The sequence below is a fragment of the Anabrus simplex genome, chromosome 6, assembly GCF_040414725.1.
Source record: "Anabrus simplex isolate iqAnaSimp1 chromosome 6, ASM4041472v1, whole genome shotgun sequence".
NCBI classification, from domain to species: Eukaryota; Metazoa; Arthropoda; class Insecta; order Orthoptera; family Tettigoniidae; genus Anabrus; species Anabrus simplex.
The window spans coordinates 52,839,885-52,867,647 of NC_090270.1; the positions used below are offsets into that span (position 1 = coordinate 52,839,885).

Consider the following 27,763-nt stretch of genomic DNA (forward strand, 5'->3'; position numbering starts at 1 on the left):
GAAACCATTCGGAATAATTAGCTTATACCCAAAGCAATTTTGGATTCATTCCTGACAGTATTTTAAAATTAGAAACTTGTGACATGCCTTTGAAGAAATCATTGGACATTGTGGAAGATGTGGAAGATGTTGAAGGGACTGTTGGAATAGAAGTAACGGAGAAATTTGTTACGGAAAGAAATTCTGGCTTCTTGACATTCACTGCAGTGTGCAAGATACTCAGTGGTGAGGAAGTGAATCCTTCAGATGATATTTCTCCTGAAAAATTGAATCTATTTAAATTTGCATCAGCAACTTCCTGCAACTTCGAGAGATCATTTTCTCTGACCAGTCCCGTTCTATGACAATGGAAAATTTGAAGATGTATCTGATGGTTCATTGCAATTTGGAGTGAAGTAAGTAGATTGAGTTCTGCAGAGTAATGTGGTATTTAGTGGACAGATAGTTTAAAGAGTGACTATGAAATTTATAATAAATGTGGAACCTCAATTAAATTTTCACATTTTTTCACACATAACAATGGAATTTAAGTTTGCTATAATATGAACATGCTTAATTAATTTACCACACTTTATTTTGCAAAAATATAATGAGGAATGTTCAAGTAATAATATCGTGTTTATATACAGTATAAAAATTCAATTCATATTAAATATTTTACATTTTAAAAAAATGTGATATTGCATATTTCAACAACATTCTTCCATAAATAAGTATGTATTTTTCATCTTGATATCACCTAAAAGTCCTAGCCCTACTCAAGATTGTCAAGCTTTTTCACCTTTTTTGATTTTGGAATTCTGAAAATCTACCTTGTGACCAGCTTCAAAAGTATTGTTTTGTTTTGCAGTTATTCCTGAGGAGATTGAACCTGTTACAGCAACAGCTGAATCTCAAGAACAAACAAAGAAGAATGTGTCGAATAACTTCAGTGATAGTGAACATTGTTTGTCGAATGAGGTAAGACATCAAATAATTGCTTAATTCACCAAAATACAGAAATATATTTCTAAGGACTGGGAATAGAGAAAAATAAACTATATGTGTAAAAATTATAGTTTGATTAAGTGATATCTATTACTGTAATTATGCTAAAGGAAGAGAGATAACATACATAGGTGGGAAGAAATGTTTCAAATTCAGGAAGCAGAGTTCAGTTGCATTCTAACTACAAGTCATTCTCACCTATTAGTGATCTTACCATAAGAATTACCATCTTTGAGCTACAGCCATGTACTGGTAGTTAAAACACAGGCCCAAGCAGAGGATTAATTTGCTCTTTATTTTGTCAGTCTGTGTTCATATGAATAATTTCACTCCTGCATTTTTGAATTTTTAAAATAATGTTGCTATAATTGTCTGTACTGGTCTATCTCTGGAGCTAATTAAACACAAATAACAGGCACCACATTACTTACATTACAAGGGCTAGTCAGGGAATAACTTTCCCTAGACTGCCATCTGCAGGAAACTACAATAAAACCTCTTTAATCCAAAGTCGTTGGGACACAAAAAGCGGACTTCGAATTAAGCGTAATTCAGAAATGCTGCGCCATAAAATATTGTAAGACCTGTTACTGCATGCAATTAACCTTAATTCACAGTTTAAACCGTTCAAATGCCATGTAAAATATCTATTTCCAAAATGTATCTAACAAGGAGCATTTACAGTATTCAAATAATGCACTTTGATAACTCACCGACGAACATGACCTCACACAATGAAAGAAAAAGAAATCATGATTCAAAGATGAAGAGAAATCTATACTGGCTCCCCTGTGCAAATGCTTTATTCATTAGATTACTGTAACACTGTAGGCATTTTTTAGATGCCTTGTACTTGCACGGAAAGTGCCTGTCGCCCTTAAAGCATCGTGACTTATCAAACTTACCTATGACGAGGGGGGGAAGTCTCTCGCTTCTGTGTGCATTGCAACACAGTACAATGGCCCCCACCCTTGTACGATTTCCCGGCTGGCACTTTTCTCCTTTAAAACCATAAGTCCATTTGGGCTCAGCATAAAAAAAAACCAATGCAGTTTCATCGGCATTGACAATATTGTTCGGTGCATACGAAGTTATTATTATGAGCCACGCTTTTTTGCTAACCTTTGGCATAGTCAGTGTTCACAGATTCTGCTTCTCTGCACACTGCCTGCTACGTGATATTGTGGCGTTCCTTAAAACGCTGAATACAAAAGATTTACGATTTCACTCGAACTTAGCAAATTGATGCAGTAGTTGGAAGTTTACTAGACTGTAGACACACCGAAGTGAGTCAAAGTATGGAAATCTACCCCCACACGCTCCAGAATACGCGTTCAATCATGACGTGGATAAATTTTGAATTTGAATTACTCTTTAAAATACTATTTTTTAAAATGTAAGGCAGTTTTGAATTAAAAGTCTGAATTTCGATAATGGAACCAACATTGTTCTTCGAACTACGAATTATCCATATTTCGAATTAAACCATTTAAATAACATGCAAAAGTGTACCTTATGTTTCGAGGAACGAGAGCTGCTTTGAATTAGGCGGGTTTTTGAATTAACCAATTTCGAATTATTGAGGTTCTACTGTATTGATATGAGCAGAAAGAGGCACTGTCATCTGTTTTTCTCGATAGTTCCCGCTAAGATTTGTGCATTTGTTCCACCACTACATAAGCTTGAAGGACACTTGTTGCTACAAATTCATGTCCTGAGTACAGACAAATGTCCACATGGCTGCTTCAGTATCACCCTTGGTGGTGAAACAGCACCCTTTTAATGTCCTCTTCAACATAGCGAAAAAGTGAAAGTTCCTGGGTGCCAGATTTAGACTGTAGGGAGCATGGTCCAAGTGTTATTTTTTTTTGCTAGTTGCTTTACGTCGCACCGACACAGATAGGTCTTATGGCGACGATGGGACAGGAAAGGCTTAGGAATGGGAAGGAAGCAGCGTGGCCTTAATTAAGGAACAGCCCCAGCATTTGCCTGGTGTGAAAATGGGAAACCACGGAAAACCATCTTCAGGGCTGCCGACAGTGGGGTTCGAACCCGCTATCTCCTGGATGCGAGCTCACAGCTGCGCGCTCCTAACCGCATGGCCAACTCGCCCGGTGGTCCAAGTGTTCCTATTGGAAATTACCAATATGATTGAACATTGCTCCTGCAGTCTCATACTGTTGTGCAGAAGGATAACTTCTGCTGTGAGAAGGCCACATCTCCTCTGCAGAATGTCATTCTTTTTTAGTTGTGTCTGGGCAATATATGTCCATTCTCAATGCTTGCTGGGCTTTGCACAATCACACAGGCCTCACTGCTAAAGTATATGGTCATTTCAATCAAAGAGCAGTTGATATTGGAAAACAGAGGGGCAGCAATTGATGCAGTAGTTGGAAGTTTACTAGAATTTTCTCTAAGGAAATGATTGGCTTTTGCAAATTCTGGTGATTAATGAATGATTTATTTAATAATACAACTGTTAAGCACTGTTAAATGTTATTCATCATAGGCCATGATCATTTTCTATCACAAAGTTATATTGTGCTACTGAATATGAAGGTTGTTTTCTATATCATAGTAATTACACATAAAAAATCCAGTTTTTAACCACTAATTGCAGTGTAGGCTACAGCCCTTTATTGCAACTACCACCCTGATGGACAATTGCATAGTGGAATATTCTCGTGACATGGGTCTTGAAGACCCATTGAAGCTAACATGCCTACTTCACAGAGTCTGTTCTTTCTTAATGAGCTCTATGAAATGCATAAACATTGTATATGATGATTTAACCAAGTCTTATATTGTCTGTAGTTTCTACTGAATTCTGTAGACAAAAATAGAACTTTCTTTCAATGGCATGTCCTCCTTTACAAGTCTTTAAAAGCTATCACTTACTTATAATATCTGAATCTTGGCCTGTCTCATGATCTTACCCCCATTCATCTCTGCCCAGCATTGATGAAACTGAACTTCTTGCAGACCTTTAGGTAACAATAAAGACAGTGAATATGCATTAGGAAATACACACTCTTAAAGAAGGGCTGCTTCACCTTGAAACTGACTCCTCAATTTAAAAAATGCAACTCACTTCTGCCAAAAAAAAAAAAAAAATCAAAAATTTATTGGATAAGTAATATTAGCAAATTAATTTTTCTGGTGAGCAAATTCATTTTTCTGTGATTAATAAATCTACTTCATATTGTCCAAATACATTTCTGTATTGTAATAGGAGAACTCACCATGTAAAGCAAGAATTGTGATTTAAGTCATGGTATATCATGTTTTGGGTTAGATATTTCAAATTGATTTCAATTTTCCATAAAAGAAAGAAGCGTATTGAACATACAGTTCAGATAAAATGAAACCTTTTCTAACAAAGATAGTTGGAGAGTGTAAGAAACAAAACCTACATGAAATACTATCATTTAGAGATTTTGTAACAATTATTTTCTATCTGTCTTACATTGTGTGTACCCATTATCTTATGTATACATGCAAACACTAGTGAAAAACAAGTGTGCTATCATCATCATCATCATCATCATCATCATCATCATCATCATCATCATCAATGTCCTACTCCAGTCGCCCGGGTATGGTTAACAAGCCTCCTCCACTCCTTTCTGTCCTTTCACGTTTCCTGCTCCATTACTTCCACCACGTCCAATCCAGCTTTTCTAATGTCCTTCCAAATCTGATCCATTCACCTTCTTCTCAGTCTTCCAACTGGTCTTTTTCCCTTAACTCCTCTTTCCAATTCCCTTCTTGCTACCCGTTCCTATCTCATTCTTTTTACATGTCCGAACCATCTCAGTCTTGCTTTCTGTATGTTCTTTACTAACGGTTCTATATTTAGCTCTTCTCTGATTTTAATATTTTAAATTCTATCTCTTCTTGTCTTTTTAACTGATGTTCTTAAAAATTTCATTTCTACTGCTTGGATCTTACTGTCTTGTCTCTTGTGTGCTATATTACAATAAATATGAATGCTTTTTGTATGTTACAAAATAATATATATTATTAAATTGATCTGAGTTGCAACTTAGAGTATCAGATAATATAATAATGTATTTATTTTAAATTTAAATTTGTAAGTTCAAGAGTTCACATTGTTGAGGTTTGATGGTAATAATTATTTTATTTACCAAACTATTGCAGTTCTTATTATTAACCATAGTTAAATAAGCTAAAAAATTACATTGCCTAGAATACATTACATAAAATAATTCAAAGTTTCATGATTCACTGAGAAATTTTTGTCTCAATACAGGTAAGATATTTTTATGATTGTTGTGAATGTTACTTACTCAAGGGGGTATATTTTATTAAGGAATTAATACTTTTTTATTTCTAGAATATTTTGTAGCATGATTTTGATCATCCGATGCCAGTTTCTCTTGATTTACAGAAGTCTATATTTTTAATGGCTAGAAGGGAACAGCATTCACAGATCATGTTATAGTTGCATTGAGTGTTATTTTGACAGTATTCTGATTATTTAGATATTTAAAACATTCTGCTACCATTAAGTACCTTGCAGTGAGATTCAGAATTTAAGTACTGAAGAGAAGTACACTATCTTCTGTACTTAATGGGATGTGTGAGAATATTCTCTATTAATATTCATACTAGAGATAGTGTACTTCAGTGATTTGCATGGAGGAAGTTGATCTTTGAACAGCACATTCTGATTTTTAGTTCCATTAATTCTTATGTTGTTGCTGCTTTGGTGTATGGACCTTCATGAGTGATACCCTTTAAATTCCATTTCTTGTTCTTTTCACAACAGATCATCTAAAAGTTGCATTGAAAAATTCTGGGTATTCCATTGTATCAGCTACAACAGTGGCTCTTCTTCATGTTGCTATTTCTGAATTATCAGGAGCATTCTTCTTTGCATCTCTTTCTTTTTTTGTTTTCTTTTTTCTTTTGTTGTCTTCTTATGGTCATTAATTTGAAATTTACATGCTGTTAGTTACAAAGAAAGAGGGAATTTTGAAGGATATTTGGTTAGAAATATGAGAGACATTATCTATTATAGGCAATGTTATACATTATTTGATCAAAAGTATCTACTGTTCTGCCTAATGTCACTATTACTTGCACAACTTTTAGTAATACCTGGTGTTAGGGGAGTGAGGAGTAAGGAGGGAGCTCTCCCAGTTCCGGTAATACTGCCAGCTGAATGGAAATGAAATCTGAATTGAATTGATAATGATCGATCGATATTAATTTTCTAAACCTTTATTATCTTAAGCCAACAACTGTGTCACGCACACATTATATAACATTTCTCGATGTGAATCTTGTTCCTAGTATGAATTCTATATTTTGGCTTTGCTGTGTAAACAACAACACTAGAACGTAAAGTGTATCCCAGATGTCTCACAGCGATGCATAAGCGATTCATAGTTTGTGTTTCAAAGGTTGCCAATACGAATCTCGAAGACAACAGAGGTCTACCAATTTAGCACTAGGGAGCCTCACTAAAAGTTGCGTGAGTAATACAGTAACACTTACGAGTGTAAAAGAAGGCAAAGACCCACTTCTTATTAATTTCCATTGAGAACTTTGTCACAGGGACTGTCTAATTCCAATTTCAGATAAGTATACTGGTACAGATATTTTTGATCAGATATTGCTTAGTGGGATAGAATACAACAAGTACTTTTGAAAGAATGATACTACTTCTGGCAACTCTTTTGACAGAATTAGAAATAAGCAATACATTTTCTTATAATGAAAGCCTCAACCGTATATAGATTGAAATATCCAATTTATTAACCATGTTCATGAACACTAATTTTGAATATCAATGAAGAGTCAGTTGATCAATTCTAGTGTATGTGGTAGGCCTACTTTTATTTGACCAGCACTTGATGGTATGTGGCAAGGCCATAGATACCTTTTCAGTTTACAAAGTTTGTTTCACCTACAACACAATAGATATTTTGAAGGGATATCTGATAATCTAGCTAGAGTATGTTGTAATTGCATGTGATGGCTCATAATTATGGTACCAGTTGCTAAATATTGCTAGGTAATGCCAGAATTTTTTGACATGTAAGATTTTGAAAAACTAGGCAGGTTGTCTTTATTTTACCATTTTTCTCTTTCTGTAGGCCCTTCTATCATATTGACTTCAGGCAATGGAATAATAATTTAATAACTGCAATAGTTTGATATGTAAATTTTTAATACCTTAAACAAGATGTGGATTCACAACTTAACTAGGGTTTAACCTTGGGGCACTCTGTGCCTGATTTGACACATTTCTCCCTGGCCTTGGCTGTGGTGTATTGCAGAATGAGTTTTGTACTGTCATTTCGATGCATGATGGCAAAGTTATGTACACGACGGCAAGCATCACAGATGTTTTGGGATTCCCTAAAGACATGTGGCTGGGCAGATCTTTCATCGACTTCGTACATCCAAAAGATAGAATAGCATTTGCTAATCATATTACATCTGGAGTGGCATTTCCATTCGACACCCATCTCAACAAGGGTAAGTAATTTATCTCTACTTATTTCAAAGTTATTTTTCATGGTTTTTGGAAGATCACTTGTATTAGAAGTTAATATTGATCTCATGTTAACTGCACTCAAGGGAACTGTTGTACTTAATTTGAGATTTATAAGTCTTTAAGAAAGAAAAGCATTTGGGAGTCATCAAGAGCATTCTTTTTTAAGATGTTATCCAAGAGATTATTTAGGGTTTTCTTAGTTGATGCATGCATATTATCATAGATCGTGAGTCAAACAAAGCCAAATAAACATTGTTTTGGTATGAATTGAAACCAGACTTCTCCATTTATAATATTTATTATACATCTGAAATTACTAATGTAAGGGCTGTGCCTTAATTTAACTGTCATTTGGTATTGAAATGTGAAACATCATAATCATCATTGTGTACGTTGCATTCAGTTATATAACACTCATCTTCATCGTCATCATCATTTCCCCTTATCCAGCTCCTGCCGGGTTGGGGTATTTATGGCACTTCTCCATCTTCCACTTTCCTTCCACGATCTTGGCCCATTCTAAATTTCGTCTTCTTATGTCGCTCTTCACTGATTCAATCCTCCTTGTTCTAGGTCTTCCTCTTGCTCTCTTGCCCTCGCACTTTGCCTCCAGCATCCATCTCGGAATTCTATTCTCCTCCATCCTCTTTACATGTCCAAACCACTTTAGTTCACTCTTTTCAACTCTCTCATTTAGCTTTCCTATCCCAACTTCCTACCTAACATTTTCATAACACTAACATTTCATATCCTAAAGGGAAGCCTTTGTCAATGCAACCACTCTTCCCTGACATTTGTTGTCCTTTTCTGTTTCACGTAATTGTCACAACCTAATCTCTTCTTCCTAGGTCGTCCTCTCCCTTTCTTCCCCAGCACTTTCCCCTTCAAGAATGTTAATATATGTCCAATGAATTTGATTTCTTTCTTTTCAACAGTTTAAAAAAAAAAACATGAGAAAGAGGAAATTATATCAATGGTGCACAAGCAATACCTCATATCCCACAATGATCTTCCTATCCATGTTTTCCTTAAGACTGGTCACGCCTCCTAGCCACACATGGATATGCAGTCCAATGTTCATTGCATTCATTTTCCTATGCCAATATATAAAGGAAAATGAACCTTATTGTACCGTGCTGTAGGAATGTATATTTTCATGATTTACACTCTCGTGCAGCATACTGGTAATGCATTTAAGCTCCATAACATGTTTCTTACACTATGATAGAAACAGCTTCCAGCTTGAATCCTCTTACTAATATCAGCATCCAGTCGAGCATTCTCCATTAATTCACTCCCCAGGTATTTGAACGTCTCCAATTATTAGTCCCTGCCCAATTCTTTTTTGCACCAGACTTTTTTTTTTTTTTGCTAGTTGTTTTACGTCGCACCGACACAGATAGGTCTTACGGCGACGATGGGACAGGAAAGGGCTAGGAGTGGGAAGGAAGCGGCCGTGGCCTTAATTAAGGTAAAGCCCCAGCATTTGCCTGGTGTGAAAATGGGAAACCACGGAAAACCATTTTCAGGGCTGCCGACAGTGGGGTTCGAACCTACTATCTCCCGAATACTGGATACTGGCCGCCCTTAAGCGACTGCTGCTATCGAGCTCGGTTTGCACCAGACTCTCCCAAACTTTAGTCCTGGGGACAATGTCATATGCCTTTTCAGTGTCAATGAATGTCATCACCATATCATTCCCATACTCCCATTGCTTTTCCATTAGTTGTCTCATAATGAAAATGGGCTCTATTGTTGACCTTCCACTTCTGAAACCAAATTAATTTTCCTGTATCTGATTTTCAACCCTGAACCTTATCCTACTTTCCAGTATCCTCTCCATTATCTTAGCAACATGGGAAATCAGAGTAATTCCCCTGTAGTTCTTCAATACTTTCTATCGCCTTTCTTGAAAATTGGGATGATTATTCCTTTTTGCCAATCCTCAGGGACCTCCTTATTCTCCCAGACAATCCTGAGAACTCGATATGTCCACTGCAGGCCTGCAGCTCCAGCTGCCTTTATCATCTCCACTGAAATTTCCTCTATTCCAGCAGTTTTTCCATTCATTATCATTCTTACTGCCATTTCAATTTAATTCATTGTGATTTCTTTATCCATTTCTTCATCAACTAAATGCCTACCCTGGTGGTCCATTGAATGACTATCATTAGTTCTCATGTTCAGCAACTTCTGAAAATACTCTTTCCCTATTGACAAGGTGGACCCAACATAAACTATTTTAAATAGTTTCTTTAATAAATTTAGACAAATCAGTACAGAATCAAATAAAATACTTATTATGGTTAAGTTTATCAACATCTTTGAGTATTTTTTTTCCTACTAAACACTGACTGCTATTGTTAGGAAAAAACCAACAGTGGACCTGAGCGTGATATCGGATGCCCATGAGGGAAGTTGCTGAATTCATTATTCTCTTCTCTCTGGCTGAGAGGTGGTGTTCTAGAGGTTAAAATGTTATTTCTCAGCTCCTACCGAGATAAAACAGTCTCTACTTTAATATGTCATGAAAATGGATCAGCAGATTTTGCATCTATGCAATTTAAAACAGAATGACAGCCATACAGATAAACTTTCAGATATGTTGGGTATTGTTTCTACATAATATATTGTATCAGCCCTCTCAAAATCTTGACAAAAGACTAAATATACGGATGGACACTACATTATGAAATGTCCGACTCATTGGCTGAATGGTCAGCATTGAGGCCTTTGGTTTAGAGGGTTCCAGGTTCGATTCCCGGCCGGGTCGGGGATTTTAATTGCGTCTGATTAATTCTCCTGGCATGGAGACTGGGTATTTGTGTTTGTCCCAACACTTTCCTCTTCATATTCAGACAACGCACTACACTACCAACCACCTCAGAAAAATGCAGTAGTAATTACGTCCCTCCATAAAGGGTTGCCATCAGGAAGGGCATCCAGTCGTAAAACAGGGCCAGATCCACATGTGCGACACTGTTCGCACCCGCAATCCCACAGATGTGGGAAAAGCCGTGAAGAAGAAGAAGAAGAAGAAGAAGAAGACACTAAATGATAAAATCATATAGATTACACTTGATTTGATATACTCGAATTGGTTACATCTAGCAAGGCTTGTGTTAAAACATTCCTAATATTATTATTACTATATACAGTGGTTGAAATGTATCAAAGAACTTCCTGTATAAATTCACATATCTGTTCCAAAGTTCATACACAAGAAGAAGGTTATAATTTGTGTCCTTGATCAAAGTATGGAGCCCGTAGGATATTCAAGAACTAAATGAAGCCACAGCACATGTTGCAAATAGAGAATTGTGGTGATGTTTAGTAAATTCACAGAGGCTTGCAGACTGGACGCTGAAAGGCTTAACGGTCTATAAAGATGTATGGATGCATTGAACCCATTGCTGACTAAAGGGCTCAGTATGTATGTAGGATATTCAGAACATGTAATGCAGGGTGGTAGAAACTCATACAGCAGACATCTTAGCAACAACTGTAACCTCCCTGAGCAGCAACGTAAGCAGCTAATCTGGCAGCGTTGCTTGATGGCTCTATCTCTTTATATCTCTCTCACACATTTTATATGGACAGCTATAAGAATTGAGGACTAGGAAAAAGAAGCAACAATCCAGAAAGAAGTGAGGAAAGGCTGCAGTTTGTCCTCTCTCCTTTTCAGTGTTTATATAAAACAAGCGGTAAGGGAAATCAAGGAGGAATTTGGAAAGGGAGTCACAATCCAAGGAGTGGACTCGGAGATTTGCTGATTATACAGTTATTTTATCTGAGTCTGCAGAAGATTTGGAGAAATTGCTGAATGGTATGGACACAGTAAAGCAATGGAATGCAGTAGAATAACTAATAATGGCAGAAGTAAGGAAGGCAAAAAATTCAGATTGGTACAAGCAGGGAAAACCTTTCTTAAAAAAATAAATTTGCTCACTTCGAACATTGGTTAGGAATTAGAAAGAGATTTTTTGTAGAGTTTTGTCTGGAGCATGGCATTGTATGGTAGTGAAACATGAACCGTAATTAGGTTAGAAAGAGGAGAGAAGCTTTTGAAATGTGATGTGCTGTGCTTTGCTGTGCTGATGTGCTGAAGGTTAGATAGGTGAATTGAATCACCAATGAAGAGATAATGAATCGAATTGGTGGGAGGAGAACAATCTGGCAAAATTTGACCAGAAGAAGAGAGAGAATGGACACAACTTAAGACACCCAGAACTTGTTCAGTTGGTTTTGAGGGAAGTGTAGGTGGTAAGAACAGTAGGGGTAGACCAAGATATACTGTAAATATGACAAACAGATTAGAGTAGAATGTAAGGTGTAGTTACTTAGAGTTTAGCCCCATTGTTGGCAGTCCTGAAGATGGTTTTCCGTGGTTTCCCATTTTCACACCAGGCAAATGCTGTACCTTAATTAAGATCAAAGTTGCTTCCATCCTGCTCCTAACCCTTCCCTATCCCATCATCACCATAAGACCTCTCAGTGTTGGTGTGACGTAAAGCATTGTTAGCAAAAAACAAAACAAACAAAAAACAAAACAAAAAAACAACAAGGAAACAAAACAATTAGAGTGGAATCTTGATATCTCGAATCACCTCAGGAGCTAAATTTTATTTCGAGTTATTGAAATTTTGAGATATAGAGAATACCATTTTTTAGCATGTACAGCACATAATTGAATCATACACTATGTGATCAAAAGTATCCGGGCACCTGGCTGAACATGACGTACAAGTTCGTGGTGTCCTCCATCGGTAATGCTGGAATTCAATATGGTGTTGGCCCACCCTTAGCCTTGATGACAGCTTCCACTCTCGCAGGCATACGTTCAGTCAGGTGCTGGAAGGTTTTTGGGGATGGCAACCCATTCTTCACAGAGCACTGCACTGAGGAGAGGTAGCGATGTCAGTCGGTGAGGCCTGGCATGAAGTCGGCATTCCAAAACATCTCAAATGTGTTGTGTAGGATTCAGGTTGGGACTCTGTGCAGGCCAGTCCATTACAGGGGTATTATTGTCACGTAACCACTCCGCCACAGACTGAGCGTTATGAACAGGTGCTCGATCGTGTTGAAAGATGCAATCGCCATCCCCGAAGTGCTCTTCAACAGTGGGAAGCAAGAAGGTGCTTAAAACATCAATGTAGGCCTGTGCTGTGATAGTGCCATGCAAAACAAGGGGTGCAAGCCCTCTCCATGAAAAGCATGATGACACCATAACACCACCAGCTCCAAATTTTACTGTTGGCACCTACACACACTGGCAGATGACGTTCACCAGGCATTCGCCGTACCCACACCCTGCCATCGGATCGCCACGTTGTGTACCGTGACTCGTCACTCCACACAACACTGTTCAATCGTCCAGTATTTACGTTCCTTACACCAAGCGAGGCGTCGTTTGGCATTGACCTGCGTGATGTGTGGCTTATGGGCAGCCGCTCGACCATGGAATCCAAGTTTTCTCACCTCCCGCCAAACTGTCATAGTACTTGGAGTGGATCCGATGCAGTTTGGAATTCCTGTGTGATGGTCTGGATAGATGCCTGCCTATTATACTTGACGACCGTCTTCAACTGTAGGCGGTCTCTGTCAGTCAACAGATGAGGTCGGCCTGTACGCTTTCATGCTATACGTGTCCCTTCATGTTTCCACTTCACTATCACATCAGAAACAGTGGACCTAGGGATGTTTAGGAGTGTGGAAATCTCGCGTACAGACTTCTGACACAAGTGACACCCAATCACTTGACCACATTCGAAGTCCGTGAGTTCCGCAGAGCACCCCATTCTGCTCTCTCACTATGTCGAATGATTACTGAGATCGCTGCTATGGAGTACTTGGCAGTAGGTTGCAGCACAATGCACCTAAAATGAAAAACTTACGTTTTTGGAGGTGTCCGAATACTTTTGATCACATAGTGTATGTTTATACTGAATACACTATTTTTAACAGTATTTAAAAATATGCAAATAACTCTATTTTATGGCATTACTTTAATTATTATTCTAGTAACTTTTTGGAAGACAGGATACAGTACATACAGTAGTGAAACAAGAAACATATCTCCGTTAACACCTTTGGGAAAAAAATCTGTTAGTCTCTTCTGTTTGTTACTGTTAACCTTTCCTCCCTTCAAGTTGAAACTTCTTGACAGTACCATACAGCCGAGGTTTGTAAATGGAGCTTGTCATCCGCAACTTGGGAGGTTGCTTTTGTTCGTGACCAGTAATTCACATCCGAGAACCAACGAGGCTTCGCCAATTTTTCGATCCCTAGAAGTTTTAGTTTTTTGGTTCCCGTCATATTAGCTCCCAGCATCACTGGAACCCTTTCTTTACTTGTTAAATGTTCTTCACAAGCCACAAATGCCTTATTGCACAGTTAATGTTGCCACAAAATTTGAGTTACAGAGTATTTTTTGATTCAAGGGAGGAAATGTTTGCATCAAGAAATCGAGAAATTTGTATAACCGAATTTCGAGTAACTGAGAAATAAATACACGTGAAGAATAGGACAAATGGCTGGGAAATTTAAGTTACTTCGAGATACTGAAAATTCGAATAATGGAAGTTCGAGGTATCGAAGTTCGACTATATGTAGAAATGAAAAGGTTACCACAGGATACGGTGGCATGAAGATCTGCATGAAACCAGTCTCTGTACTGATGACCCTAACAGTAAGCCGTATACCAACCAGGCTAAATGTACATAATTTTATGTAATCCATTTCAGTTAAAGAATAATTGGTGAGAATTACCAGAAGACTAAAGCATGAGGAACCCTCGTTGGGACAGCTATCAGTTTGATTTTCTGTGTCTCCCTCTCTCTTTTTACATGCAGTCCTTGGAAGTCTGTATTTGCAGATATTGTGATTTTTACAGAATATCTTGCTATGTAGTAGAGCTTTGTAACTACCAGAACATATCATTCCTGACACAAGCAAAGAATAATTTTTACTCATAGCATTATTCTGTTCCCTAATAATCTTATGTGTAACTAGCAGAATAGATTCTTTCATTTTGTTTGCTTTTACAATTTGCTTTACGTAGCACCAACACAGATAGGTCTTATGGCACTGATGGGGCAAGAAAGGGCTAGGAGTGGGAAGGAAGCAGCCGTGGCCTTAATTAAGGTACAGCCTCAGCATTTGCACAGTGTAAAAAAGGGAAACCAAGGAAAACCATCTTAAGGGCTGCCGACAGTGGGTGCATGTTCACAGCAACATGATCCTAACCATACAGCCAGCTCGCTCGGTTGGAATACCAGGTGTATGCATAAGTTTTTGCCAGTTTTTGTGGTAAAGAAAGCATGTAATTTTCAAGGGAAATTCATTTCTTGTTTTTTCAAAATATTAGCCATCAGCTTCTACAAACTTTCAGGTAACTTATGAAGTTATGAATACAATGCCAGAAAACCTGCTTGTCTTTTGTGGCAAACCATTTGTTGAGCCATTTTCCAACTTCCTCAGAATTGCTGAAGTGCCGCTCTGCAAGCGCGTGCTCCACTGATGCGAAGAGGTGATAAATCAGCTGGCGCCAGGTCGGGCCAGTACGGCGGGTGTGGAAGTATGTCGCATCCAAGCGATTTCAAGGTGTCTTTCACTGGTTTTGCTGTGTGGGACAGCAGCGCATTGTTGTGTAACAAAATCACTTTGCTATGTCTGCTGACCTATTCCGGTTGTCTTTCAATCAATGCGTGATTTAAATTAATCATTTGTTGGCGATAGCGTTGTGCATTAATGGTCTTGCTGGGCTTCAAGAGTTCATAATACACAATACCATTCTGGTCCCATCAGGCACAAAGTATATTCTTCACATTGAAATCATCACATTTGAATTATCGAAACCATGTCTCACATGTTCTAGTTGATGGAGTGTGTTTACCATATGTTTCTACCAGCAAACGATGACTTTTCACAGTCTTTTTCTGTTGATTAAATAAGAAAAGTAATGCATGCCACAAATGTTCTTTTTTAGGCACATGCGTCAACGTGATCACTGAACAGTACAACATAGATCCTAGTGTTTGGCGGACTCAGCTTGTGTTAGTTGGTAGGTTAATGTGAGATGAACGAACTGACATATGTGTCAAATTCATATGCTGTGTACTGTTCACTGGTGCCATCTTTTAGTGAAACCGGAAAAGACTTATGCATACACCTGGTAGATTTGTCTCGTTATGTATAACATATCATTCCTGACACAAGCTAAGAATTTTTTAAACTGTTAGTTGTCTACTATTCTAGTTCCAAGTAACTTTATCTGTTGTTTCTCATTATTACATTAAATACTGTATTCCTTATGTCTCAACCATGATGCATGTATCTACATGCATGGGGGCCCATGCCCGGGGGCAAGGTGGGGACCCGCCCCCACCCCAGCTCTCAGGGAAAGGAAAAATCTAATTTATTCAGGGGTTTTTCTTTCAAGAAAATTATTTAACAATCTGTATTACGTAGAAGTGGTAGGGGATACTATGTGTGGTACTCTACCGTGGAATACAAGTCGCCATTCATCCTCCAAAATATTAAAAATACTACATACCTCCAGGTCTAGCCCCACTCTACAAACTATCATTTGGGTGCCCATGTCTACATGCTTCTCATAGAGCTTCTGCCTTTCTAAATTACAATCTGAAAACATGGGTTTAATAACATAAATGTGTTAGAATATTAACATCTTGTTAGATAATATTTCATTTTTAATGAATAAGAACAATGAAAATTAAGTATTTATAAAGGTTTCAAAAAGATCCTCATCGGTGTTCATACTTTGCATTAATACAATCCAGTCGATATAAAGGATACTTGAAAGGTGCAGATGTGACATGTAAGTGTTTATGAATGGTTTGACTAGGGTGTATTTGGGTGAATGAAAGAGGTTCAAACATTTGTTAACTTATTCATAAAGGAATTAGAATTCAGGGCTCTTGATCATGTACTCAGTATTATTATTGACATAATCCTGATGTTGCGGGAAAATATTGTGTGTTCTGTATTTGAACAAGTCATAGGAATTTCTGACCAGTGGATATAATTGAAATTTTGATGTAAGATAAATTATCGTGGGGAGTTTTCCATATTTCAATATTTATTTATTTTGGAGAATATATTCTGTTTATTGTGACTCTTTTTACTGTTCAAGAAAAACTAACATCTCAAGTAAAAACCAAGTGAGATGACAGTAAACATATTCTGAAATATGCCTACTAGAAATGAGACGTTAACCAAAGAAAAAAGATGGGATTACCATTTTTGTTTACAGAGTTGCTATTTTGTTAGTGACAATGTTAATATGAAGTCAATTACAAGTTATATAATTATCGTGGCAGGAAGGGATGTCGAATGGTGAATGGAATGGAAAAGAATGGTATCAAGGCAAGAAAGGTTTGTGAAATCATTATGTACTCATCATTTTAAACATGTAGGCCCACCAGTTTATTGAAGATCGAGGTGAATGGCTCTGTTGATTTGACCATGACCTCTAAGAATTATTTTGGAAAAAATCAACATTCCAATAATGCCTTACGAAAGTAAAGAAATAATTGAACTGAATAATATGTGCCATAGATATAATCTCTTTATTTGCAAATGAGGTGTCTACCTCGGTGGCAAATGGTATACTAAAATACATTATTGTCAAGCACTAAATATTATATTAACAAGAGAATAAAATTTTCCTATAATACAATATTATATAATTTACGCTAACAATTTTTTCTATTAAACACACAGCTCATCCTTAATAAATTTACATTGTTTATGAAATTCTACCTATAATATCTCCTGTACTACTTACAAATACAGTCAACTGAAATACAGTATGTGGAATTACTTCAAATGATATTGTACAACTGGTATAAGATTAAAATTTACATTGCATTTATTTACTTTTTATTTTCTTTACCCATTCTGGAACCTAAGTAGCATAACCATACTCTAGTTGGGGACTTACCAGATACTTATATGCCCTCTCCTTTACATCCTTACTACAACCCCTAAACACCTTCATAACCATGTGCAGAGATCTTTTACTTGTAGATGATATTTGTATCAGAATTTATGTTTTTTTTTCTTTTTTTTTCTCTGTAGTGTTTTGTGTATATATCTTCTTGTGTGAAACATATTGTCCCCTCGATGACAGAACACAGCTTGCACTAAGTGTACTGTTAAGAAAAATGCTCTATCTTGTTGATCTCGTAACTATTGGGTGGGAAATTGAATCCATTTTCTACAATCACAAATATTTGCCTGATGAAACTACACACTCACTATACAGCCTAGGTAGAGAAATTAGCATCTTATTCATTTGGTTGTTTACTGTAATATCAGAAACATATATTTGTACCATGCTTTCTTTTCACAGTGTTATCATTATGCAGGCCACTTCTTGTCACTAGTCACCAGTCATTTTAGCAAAGAATCATATTGATTGACTATCAGCAAGGAATCGCAGACAGACATGTGCTGAACCGAATTGTGTGTACTCAGTTCATATGCTACTGAAATATCACAGCAAGGAATGTAGCCAAGCCCATTCAGATGATTTCTCACATTACTAGACGATTTAATCAGTTTTGTGCTAATTCCTTCCTTGTTATCCTTGGATTGACTTCAAGTAACTCTTTTATACCTTTACGTCAGTACAAGATTTGTACAAGAAAAGTTTCTAGACCAAAATCTTGAAAACGAATTCCGGCATGCCCAATGAGTTACGTCTTCATCATACCCATACATAGCAAAAGTCTTTCTCTGGGTTTGAATAAGGTCTCGAGAATGCTCTTTTAAAATGTTCATATTGACAAACACTAAACTAGCCAGAGTGTACTAGATGCTTGCGATAACAGTAATAATCTGAACGAACACTAAACTAGCCAGAATATACTAGATGCTTGCAATAACAGTAATAAACTGAACGAACAGCCAGCTATATTGTTGTACCCTTGGTTGTGGTCATAACTTATCTGCCTTGACTGTAGAACAGGTGTGCAGCTTCATCAGGTGAATATTCACAGTTGTGTGGAATGAACCTATTTCACAGAGCGAGTTGGCCGTGTGGTTAGGAGCGCACAGCTGTGAGTTTGCATTCGGGAGATAGTTGGTTCGAACTCCGCTGTCGGCAGCTGTGAAGATGGTTTTCTGTGGTAACCCATTTTTGCACCAAGCGAATGCTGGAGCTGTACCTTAATTAAGGCCATGGCAACTTCCTTTCCACTCCTAGCCCTTTCCTATGCCCTCGTCACCATAAGACCTATCTGTGTCGGTGCGACATAAAGCCAATTGTAAAAAAAAAAATCTATTTCTCTGCCCTATGTTAGACCTTGTAACTAGGAAGGGACTCCTATCCAGCTCAGTAAACATCATTAAATTCTTTTTGCTTTGAACCACGATTTTGACTCCATACTATCAATTGAGACTGATGAAAAATACAAAAGGGGTAATTTTATTTGCACATTTTTGTGTGTTCTCTTTTTGTGCAGTTATTCAGCAATAATTGCATTAATACATGGGTAGTTGATCATTAAGTGTTCAGTAATATATACCCTTTTGAAATGATCTTCAGTTCAACACTCAGTTTCATTGCCCGAGAAGTATCAGACATCTTCAAAGTTTATATGGTAGCCATTGATTACTATATAACATCTTCTCTTCTCTCTTTCTTGGCTTTTCAACTTTCTTCATTTGACAGTGAAGTAGGGGCTACCAGAATTGTTTAGATTTTGAACATATTTCTTGACAAGGATGAACTCTATCACAAATCATCTGCTGCATGTGTTCTGAAGAATTCACTGCAAGTGCTTTACAAAAACTAATAGAAGTATCAATAAGCAATTTATGGACTTTCTCCATATGCATGATCTGATAGTCTAGGATCAGCATAATCATTACTTGCCTTAGAAAGCTATATGCATTACTTACTAGTATGCTGTAGATTAATATTTTCCCTTTTCCGTTAAGTAATCTTTCCTTATTTTCTTATCCTGAAGAAATACTCAAGCTTTGAAGGTACTGAATTTTGACACCACAAACTGTTGTTTGTTTATAAATCACGTTTGAAACAGTTACTACATCAAGAAACACTAATCCCCCCCCTTTATGTGGCATAATATTTAATTTCATTGTTTCTTGCCCAAGTGATGTGGAACATGTACATTTGGTGACATTCCTATTAGTCTTCCATCAAGACACCATAATCAATTTCCCAGCACCTTTGCGAAATAAATGCCTTTGTGTGTTTGGCTCTAAAAGCTTCAGAAGTATAACCAATACATACAAATAAACTCGCAAATGGAGTCCTGGCTTATTGTCAGAATTTAAAGAGAAAGATTTGCAGCTGAGTAGGTAGCAATTATTTTCTCAATTTTGTTTAGTTCAGCCTAATTTGAATGCTAAAGTACATTTTCCTATTTCATAAAATGACAACAAAAAAGACATAAATTCATTGAATTTATAACAGGAAAATGGACCAAACTGAAGCCTTGTTGAACTATCTTTGAGTTTAGTAATTAGGAGCCATTTAGTTTTCGTTCTGTTCGTCGCCATAAGACCTATCTGTGTCAGTGCGACGTAAAACCACTAGCAAAAAAAAAGTTTTTGTTCTCTCATATTAGTATTCTCGCCTTGACTTGTTACCTTTTCCTAATTTTCATTTTACTTTGTCCTTGAATTTCTTGAATATCTATCTGTATTGACAATATCTTTTCCCCCCTTAGAATGCATCTCAAAAAAGAACCTCTTCTATTGCTGTTTACGTCAGTACCGGGGCTTAAAGTCAACTGGCTTTGGTATTATTGAAAAGAAAGTCACCTGTTTACCATTTCGTCTAACAATATCATTTCGAGAATTGCCCACCAGCGAGAAACTTCTTACTGGAGAAGATGGAGGTCATGGCATTTTCTTGGTTATTACAGCACGTCTCATCAAATCGGCATATACAAGTAAGAAATTTCCTACCAAATTAGTAGATGTAGTACAGTACCTATTCATAGTGTACTTAAAACCAGAATTGGCTTTTTGTAATAAATATGTAAGATATTTTAGGGAAAATAATATTTTCAATCTCTGTCCAATATTTACAGATGCTGATGAGACACGGCTATCCCCCAAGTTCCTGACGCGGCATTTGGCATCATGTCAGCTTAGCTATGTTGATCCTGAGGCTGTGCCTTATTTCGGCTACTCACCTCAGGACATGCTTGGACGTTCTGTCTTTGAATTTTATCACCCAGAAGATTTGCCTTTCCTGAAAGAAGTCTACCAAGGAGGTGTGTTGAAAGAGCCTGACTTAAGAAAATAAAAATGAAACTTTACATTCTAATGTAATTTTTTTTAAACTTTTGTTATTTTGTTTACTTTTATATGAAGATTCTATGGTGTTAGGAGTCTTACTTTCTTTTTTAATAAGCAGTGTACTGGTACTAGTCATATCCCCAGCTACATGTAATTACCATTTTATATTTTATAATTTTAATGTATCCCCAGCTGCCATGACGTGTTTCTAGATGGTGGACATCGATGTCTACTTACTTACTTTCTTACTTACTTACTTACTTACTTACTTACTTACTTATATCCTGTGTTCCCAATTCGGGGCAAAGGGCTGCAAAAAAAGTCCTCCATTGGTTCCTAGGGGTGCGCAGCTGAAAGCTTGCATCCGGGAGATAGTGGGTTCGAACCCCACTGTCAGCAGCCCTGAAGATCGTTTTTTGTGGTTTCCCGTTTTCACACCAAGCAAATGCTGGGGCTATACCTTAATTAAGGCCACGGCCGCTTCCTTCCCACTCCTAGGACTTTCCTATTTCATCATCGCCATAAGACCTGTCCGTGTCGGTGCGACGTAAAGCAAGCAACTTGTAACCATTGGTTCCGTCTCCTGGCAATCAGCTCTAGGTCTGCCCAGGATTTGCCATCCTCCCTCATCTCTTCCTCCACTCTTCTCCTCCAGGTCATCTTTGGTCTTCCTCTTTTTCTTGCTCCTTGCGGGTTCCATCTAAAGGCTTCTTTCTTAATGGCATGAATTATGCTGACGTTCCTAACATTGGTATTAAATCTTGCTGTCATAATTCTTCCCAAAATCGGTTTCCATTCTATAAGGCTTTTCTTAGCTGTTTCGCTTAGAAGCATTCTTACGCCTTCTTAATGGTCATTTCCCTCTTCATTGCCAGAATATAGAAAGGTAAAACCTTCTGGTGATCATTGTTCTCAAGTCTTTCCATCGGACCTCACTTAATCCCAAGATAGCAAGTTGGTGGTTCATCATCTCTGCGCAGACCTGTTTTAGTTGTCCTGTTTGCTGCAATGTTCGTATATTCCAACATCCAATTTTTCTGACCTGTTTCATGTCAAAAATCATCATCTGTTTCTTCATCTGGTTTCTCTTTGTTGCAGTTTCAATAATAACGTTTCCTCAGAGATGCGGGTTATTGGCCTACAGTCCCCAAAGCACAGTGGGCGGGCTGCCCCCTTAACATCTGTGCCCGCCCTCTGATTACTTCACAATTTAATGTTTGTCACTACTCCCTGCTCATACTGTTGTCAATTTAGATCTCTACAGGGTGTAACCAGAGTCCCTCCTCCTTTCTCAACTGGGCTGGGGGCTGGGGATGGTGGAGTACATCTATGTCTGTGGAGTGCTTATAGTCTGTCGTATGATGAAACTATCCTTCCTGCTGTTGGTCTGCTGCTTTTGACCTGAGCCTTCTCAATGCATGTTTGTACTCACATTCCCACTGTAACACAAACACACAGTGTAGTCAGAACGGTTCATGTGGTGAGCAATGTACCGAAATGTCCAACCTGTCGGCTATACATATGATGTTGGGGCGTGCTACGTGTGCGCTCAACTGAGCTCTGTGGTCCATACTCCTTACACTGCTTATACAGTGTCTTGCTTCTGTGAATGAAGGAACGACTTGCATGCTTCTTAGTGGCATTTCTATTCAAGTAGTCAGCATTAAATTCAAATGGGGGACGTCAACCTATCATAATTAAAACCTATAACACGGATGCGGATATCCACGAAATTAGTGTCTTGGCGGATACAAAGTATACGGAAGTGCGGATAATTTTCCTGACAATTTGTAAATAATGAAGTTTATTGATTTTCACTCAGGTATCCTCTTATTTTAGTCTGTAGTTAGGCAACTTTTGACATTGATATGGGAGGATGGTGATGCATAAAGAGCCTTGAGTCCATACAGCAGTAAATCTGACGTAATCCTAACTAGCTCCTGCCCGCATTTAGTGGAAGGAACAAAGGTTCTGAAAGAGAACAGCTCAATATGTCAGTTTTCATGAGAGGAAATTCCTAATAAACCTGTCACTGTGTAGGAGTCTGGTGTCAGGTATCCGGCCTGTTGTATTATGTTAAGGGATCTATCCGTTTCAATACATTCAGCGTAATATAGTTCAATATTTACAATATATGCGGATGAAGGAATATTTTGTATATCCGCACAGGGCTCTACCTATAATCTCTGATGTTGTACTCATGTGATTCGTTCATGGTGTTTCATTTTCTTTTGCAAATGGCATTTTCTTTGCAAATGAATTTTCTAATTCTATGTACATCATAATTTTATCATAATTTTATCATCATTATGCATTCCTTCTCATGTCAGTTCTGTGTACCTTATACTTTTACAGTGATGAAAGAGCAGGGTCATCCATTCAAGAGTAAACCGTATCGTTTTCTGGTTCATAATGGTGGATACATTCTTCTTGAAACCGAGTGGTCAAGTTTCATCAATCCATGGTCAAGAAAACTTGAATTTGTGATTGGACAACATCGTGTACTCAAGGTATTGATTTAATGGAAGTTCTCAAATATAGGTTTCTATGATGTGCTTTTAGTTTATAGATGGTATGTTACATATAAAATTAAACTCACAAGATCGTCATCCGATACTTTAATAGGAATATGATGTTAAATCCTTTAGAATTAAAGCAGGGAGTCTTTATCAAGCTCAAAGGGAAAATAAGATATAGTTAAAGCTGTCTAAAATGACCACCAGTCCTTCTTCCAAAAAATGGCTGTTAGTACAGGTGGCTGCTAAATAAAGGTTACAAATATTTTGTCCCATGATTACATAAACATGTAAACAGCCTATGGGATGGGTTTAAAGCAATTGTTAGTAGTGTGAAACCAGTTTTGTACCTTTAAAGGTGGTAAGGAATGGTAAAGACTCACTATATTATAACAGAGAAATACAGTAAAGAGATTTGGAAGGAGGTGCAGGTTAGAAAGAAGTAGAGTTTGGAATGGCTGTGGAAGTAAGGAGAGACTGAAGGAACTTACTAGGAAATAGCATTTAGTAAAAACGTCCACTAAGGACAACGAGATGGCAAATATAATTGGCAGTCATATGAATTTTAGGAAAAAATGGAACCCTTACCCATCGTCTGTCAGGTGAGACCCGGCATAACGATATTCCCTTTTCAGTTGCCCGACATGATATTGTATCGCCTACCGCTCGTCTGCCATCTCATAGCCGACCAAATACATGATCCTACAGTGTAGGGGCCTACTGCTATCTTTTGGTTCAGTGTGGAACTTTGTAAAATCCAGATATTGTTTGACAGTCAGTCAAAAATCTATTATTTAGATGGTAGTGTAGCTGTCAGCTGTGTCCAGTCCAATCGTTGTATATGTATATGTATTTTCGGTATTTTCGCACCTCTACTCCTTCCTTGTACCCTAAAGAATATATCTAATAGCATTTGATGGTGCCTACAAGTGAACTGGAGATGGTTGGCTTGTGTACTGTAACGCAAGATGTAGCTGATGCTGATGGCTGGCACAGTTATAAATCAACATGTTCCAATTTTAAGATATTGCGGTTTCAAGCTACAAACCACCGCGAGGTAGGAAACCAGAGACTGAATTAGAGTTTTTCAATTGCTTATTACCAATAATTTGTTCAGTGAAATTACTAACAAAACCAATCGGTATGCGGTAATGATAGTAACAACAACAACAACAATAATAATAATAATTCATAAATTATACATATTGCTTTTATTTGCTCCAGTATAGCTTGTTGTAATTGCTTATAGCCTAAATACATCATTTCAGAGCAAGTGATCTCTCCAAAATCATGAAAGATGAATACAGGTCATAGAAGATATAAATTCACATTTAAAATACGAGTAGTAGAGACAACACAGAGAACTTTGATGATGATGCTTGTTGTTTTAAGGGGCCTAACATCGAAGGTCATCGACTCCTATCAGAGAACTTTAATTTGAGGGGTAAGGGTTAATACAGAGACAATTATCAGGAAGGACATTCCAGGGATCATTAAATATATTTTAGAAATAACACTTTACTTATCATACATTGTACCTTACACATCTGCCGACTGAATTTGAATTCAACTGAACTCAATGACCAAACTGCCAATGAGTATAACAGTAGTACACACTATTCAAACATTGTTTCAACCAAAAACATTTTTAAATAAGTTCACATATAGCCAGCTTGTTCAATCATGTCACCATTCACTGTCATGGGCAATAACAACTTCATTTATTGGTAAGCTGTGGAGAAGAGAGGATGAGGAAGAAGGACAGTTTTTATTGTAGCCCAGAAAATAGACACCACGGTACTATTTAGATGGTCAGATGTGAAAAGGTCGACTATTTTTTTACTTTGCATCAATCTTAGGGATAAACAAAATATTCAGAGCAGTTATGACTGGCAGTTTCTTGCAGGTCATTTTGTGACTGCAGTGTCAGGTGACTGGTTAAAGGAGGGGTTACTAACACAGGATTTATGGGAATAATGGCCATTTATTGAGGCAACCACTAAGTGAAGCTGGCTGTTTCGGCTGGTTTCCAAATTGTACATTATCCTTGCTGTGTAGAACACCTCATTGACATTTAGATTACCTCAGAATTTGAAATTCCCTTTTCAATTTGCAGGGTCCATCAAATCCTAATGTCTTTCTGGAAGCAGAAGAAGATGAGGTTGTACAGATATCAGAAGAAGTTCTCAAGGAAAGTAAAATTATTCAAGAAGAAATAATAGAGCTGCTTAATGAGGTGAGTGTTTCCGATGACTGCTAACATTATAGAGAATGCTTGCCATTGATCAGTCATAGATTTACATTGTAATGTTTTGTAATGTATTTATTAGTACTTCAAAAGTATGGAATGAATTGTGTTGGAGGCTTTCTTTCTCAAGAAAAAGTATGGTGCCTATTTTTGAAAAAAGATAAATAACAATAATAGTTTGTTATTTTAATGAAATAATTTATGATAATTTGTTCATATTTGTGCATTCTCTGTAGGTTGTCAGACCATCTAATGCAGCCAAAAAGCAGGTCTCAAAGCGTTGTAAAGATCTAGCTTCTTTCATGGAAACTTTGATGGATGAGATGAACAAACCTGACTTGAAAGTGGATTTGCCTACTGAAGAGCAGACATTCTCAGTAAGTAAATCTTAATATTATCTTTGTTTAGAGCTGTGCTCCTCAACATTTTAAGTCTTGAATATTTCTGTTTTTTTTTTTTTTTTTCTGTTTTGACAGACTTGCTCAAATTATTTTCATAATTTAGGCTATTAAATTTTGTCTGACACATGATTGTAAAAGTGGCCTTTGGAGAGAGTAAACTCCTTGAGAATGCTGGGCACAGTTTCCAGTGAAACGTTGGAAGCTACTAACCCAATTAGACCATGGTCTGCAAGACCAAAAATACATTTTTCTATATTCAATAACTTTCGTGGTATTTTCTATTCCATCTAGCTAACCCAATTTGTACTATTGATCAATATTTACATTAACTTGGATCAATCAGTCAGTCAAGTCACCTCTGATCTGCATTTATGGCAGTCGCCCAGGTGGCAGATTTTCTATCAGTCATTCATCTAGTCTTTTCTTAAATAATTTCAAAGAATTTGGAAATTTATCAAACACCTCCCTTGGTTAATTATTCCAATCCCCAGCTCTTCCTATAAATTGATATTTGCCCCAATTTTTCCTCTTGAATTCCAACTTTATCTTCATATTGTGATCTTCCCTACTTTTAAAAATACCACTCAAACTTATTCACCTACTAATTTCATTTTTACGCCACCTCTCCACTGACAGCTCGGAACATACTGCTTAGTTCAGCAGCTTGTCTTCTTTCTCCCAAGTCTTCCCAACCCAAACTTTGCAACATTTTGGCAACGCTACTTTTTTTGTCAGAAATCTCCCAGAACAAATAGAGCTGCATTTCTTTGGATTTTTTCCCAGTTCTCAAATCAAGTAATCTTGGTGAGGGTCCCATATGCTGGAACCATACTCTAATTGTGCTCATACCAGAGACTCGTATGCCCTCTCTTTTACATCCGTACTACAACCCCTAAATACTCTCGTAACCATATGAAGAGATCTATAACCTTTATTTACAATCCCGTTTCTGTGATTACCCCAATGAAGATCTTCCCTTATGTTAACACCTAGGTACTTAACAAATAATTCCCATTAGGAACTTTCACACGCATCAACACAGTAATTAAAATTGAGAGAACTTTTCCACCCATTCATTCTGTCTAGTCCAATTGCACTCATTTTTTTCAATATTATCCCATGATCTACAATATCGAAAGCCTTAGATGGGTCAAAATCCGTACAGTCCTTTTGACCTCCTGAATCTGAATAAATCCAAACTGCCTTCTATCAAACCTGTTAGTAATTTCCTTTTTACACAGGGGCTATTATATCAACTGTCTGTTCATTTGGTATAGCTCCTTCATGCAAACAGTAACCAAATAAGTACTTCAGATAAGGTGCTGTATCCCAACCCATTGCCTTTAGTATATCCCCAGAAATCTTTATGAGAATTTTGATTAATGGTGAGTATGATAATTCTTCACGGACCCCATTCCATCGTTCCCACAGACTACAGGTTTGGAGTCATATTCTGCAAATCTCTCAGATTCCTCTTGATTGATAGGTACTTGTTGGTTGTTGGACCAACCAAGCCCATATTTTATACCTGTTCCCAAAAAACTAGGCAATTTTAGTGATTTTTCAAAAAAATTCTCTTCTATACCTACTGATGGATCTTAAACTTGTGATCCAATCTCTGAAAGGTAGAGCCTTATTTTGTATATATCCCATTTACTGCATTCAAATATTCTGAGTAGTGTAAAAATATTGCTATGTTCTCTTTCATTATTTAAAAAAATCAACCTATTGTTGCTCTCTAATGTTAAGTACAGATTATGAAAGTAATAAAAGCTATATACTG

The 27,763-nt window shown here is 37.2% G+C and overlaps 1 protein-coding gene across 2 annotated transcripts in view; it reads left to right on the forward strand.

Annotated features, from left to right (window-relative positions):
• per (period) overlaps positions 1 to 27,763 on the forward strand; it is a 99,059-nt gene that overhangs the window by 28,785 nt on the left and 42,511 nt on the right. For both annotated transcript variants that reach the window (XM_067149741.2, XM_067149740.2), the window contains exons 5-11: positions 851 to 960; positions 7,296 to 7,497; positions 20,239 to 20,463; positions 20,605 to 20,790; positions 23,171 to 23,325; positions 25,448 to 25,567; positions 25,816 to 25,956. In XM_067149741.2, the coding sequence (XP_067005842.2) occupies positions 851 to 960; positions 7,296 to 7,497; positions 20,239 to 20,463; positions 20,605 to 20,790; positions 23,171 to 23,325; positions 25,448 to 25,567; positions 25,816 to 25,956 (1,139 nt within the window). The remainder of the gene's footprint in view (positions 1 to 850; positions 961 to 7,295; positions 7,498 to 20,238; positions 20,464 to 20,604; positions 20,791 to 23,170; positions 23,326 to 25,447; positions 25,568 to 25,815; positions 25,957 to 27,763) is intronic.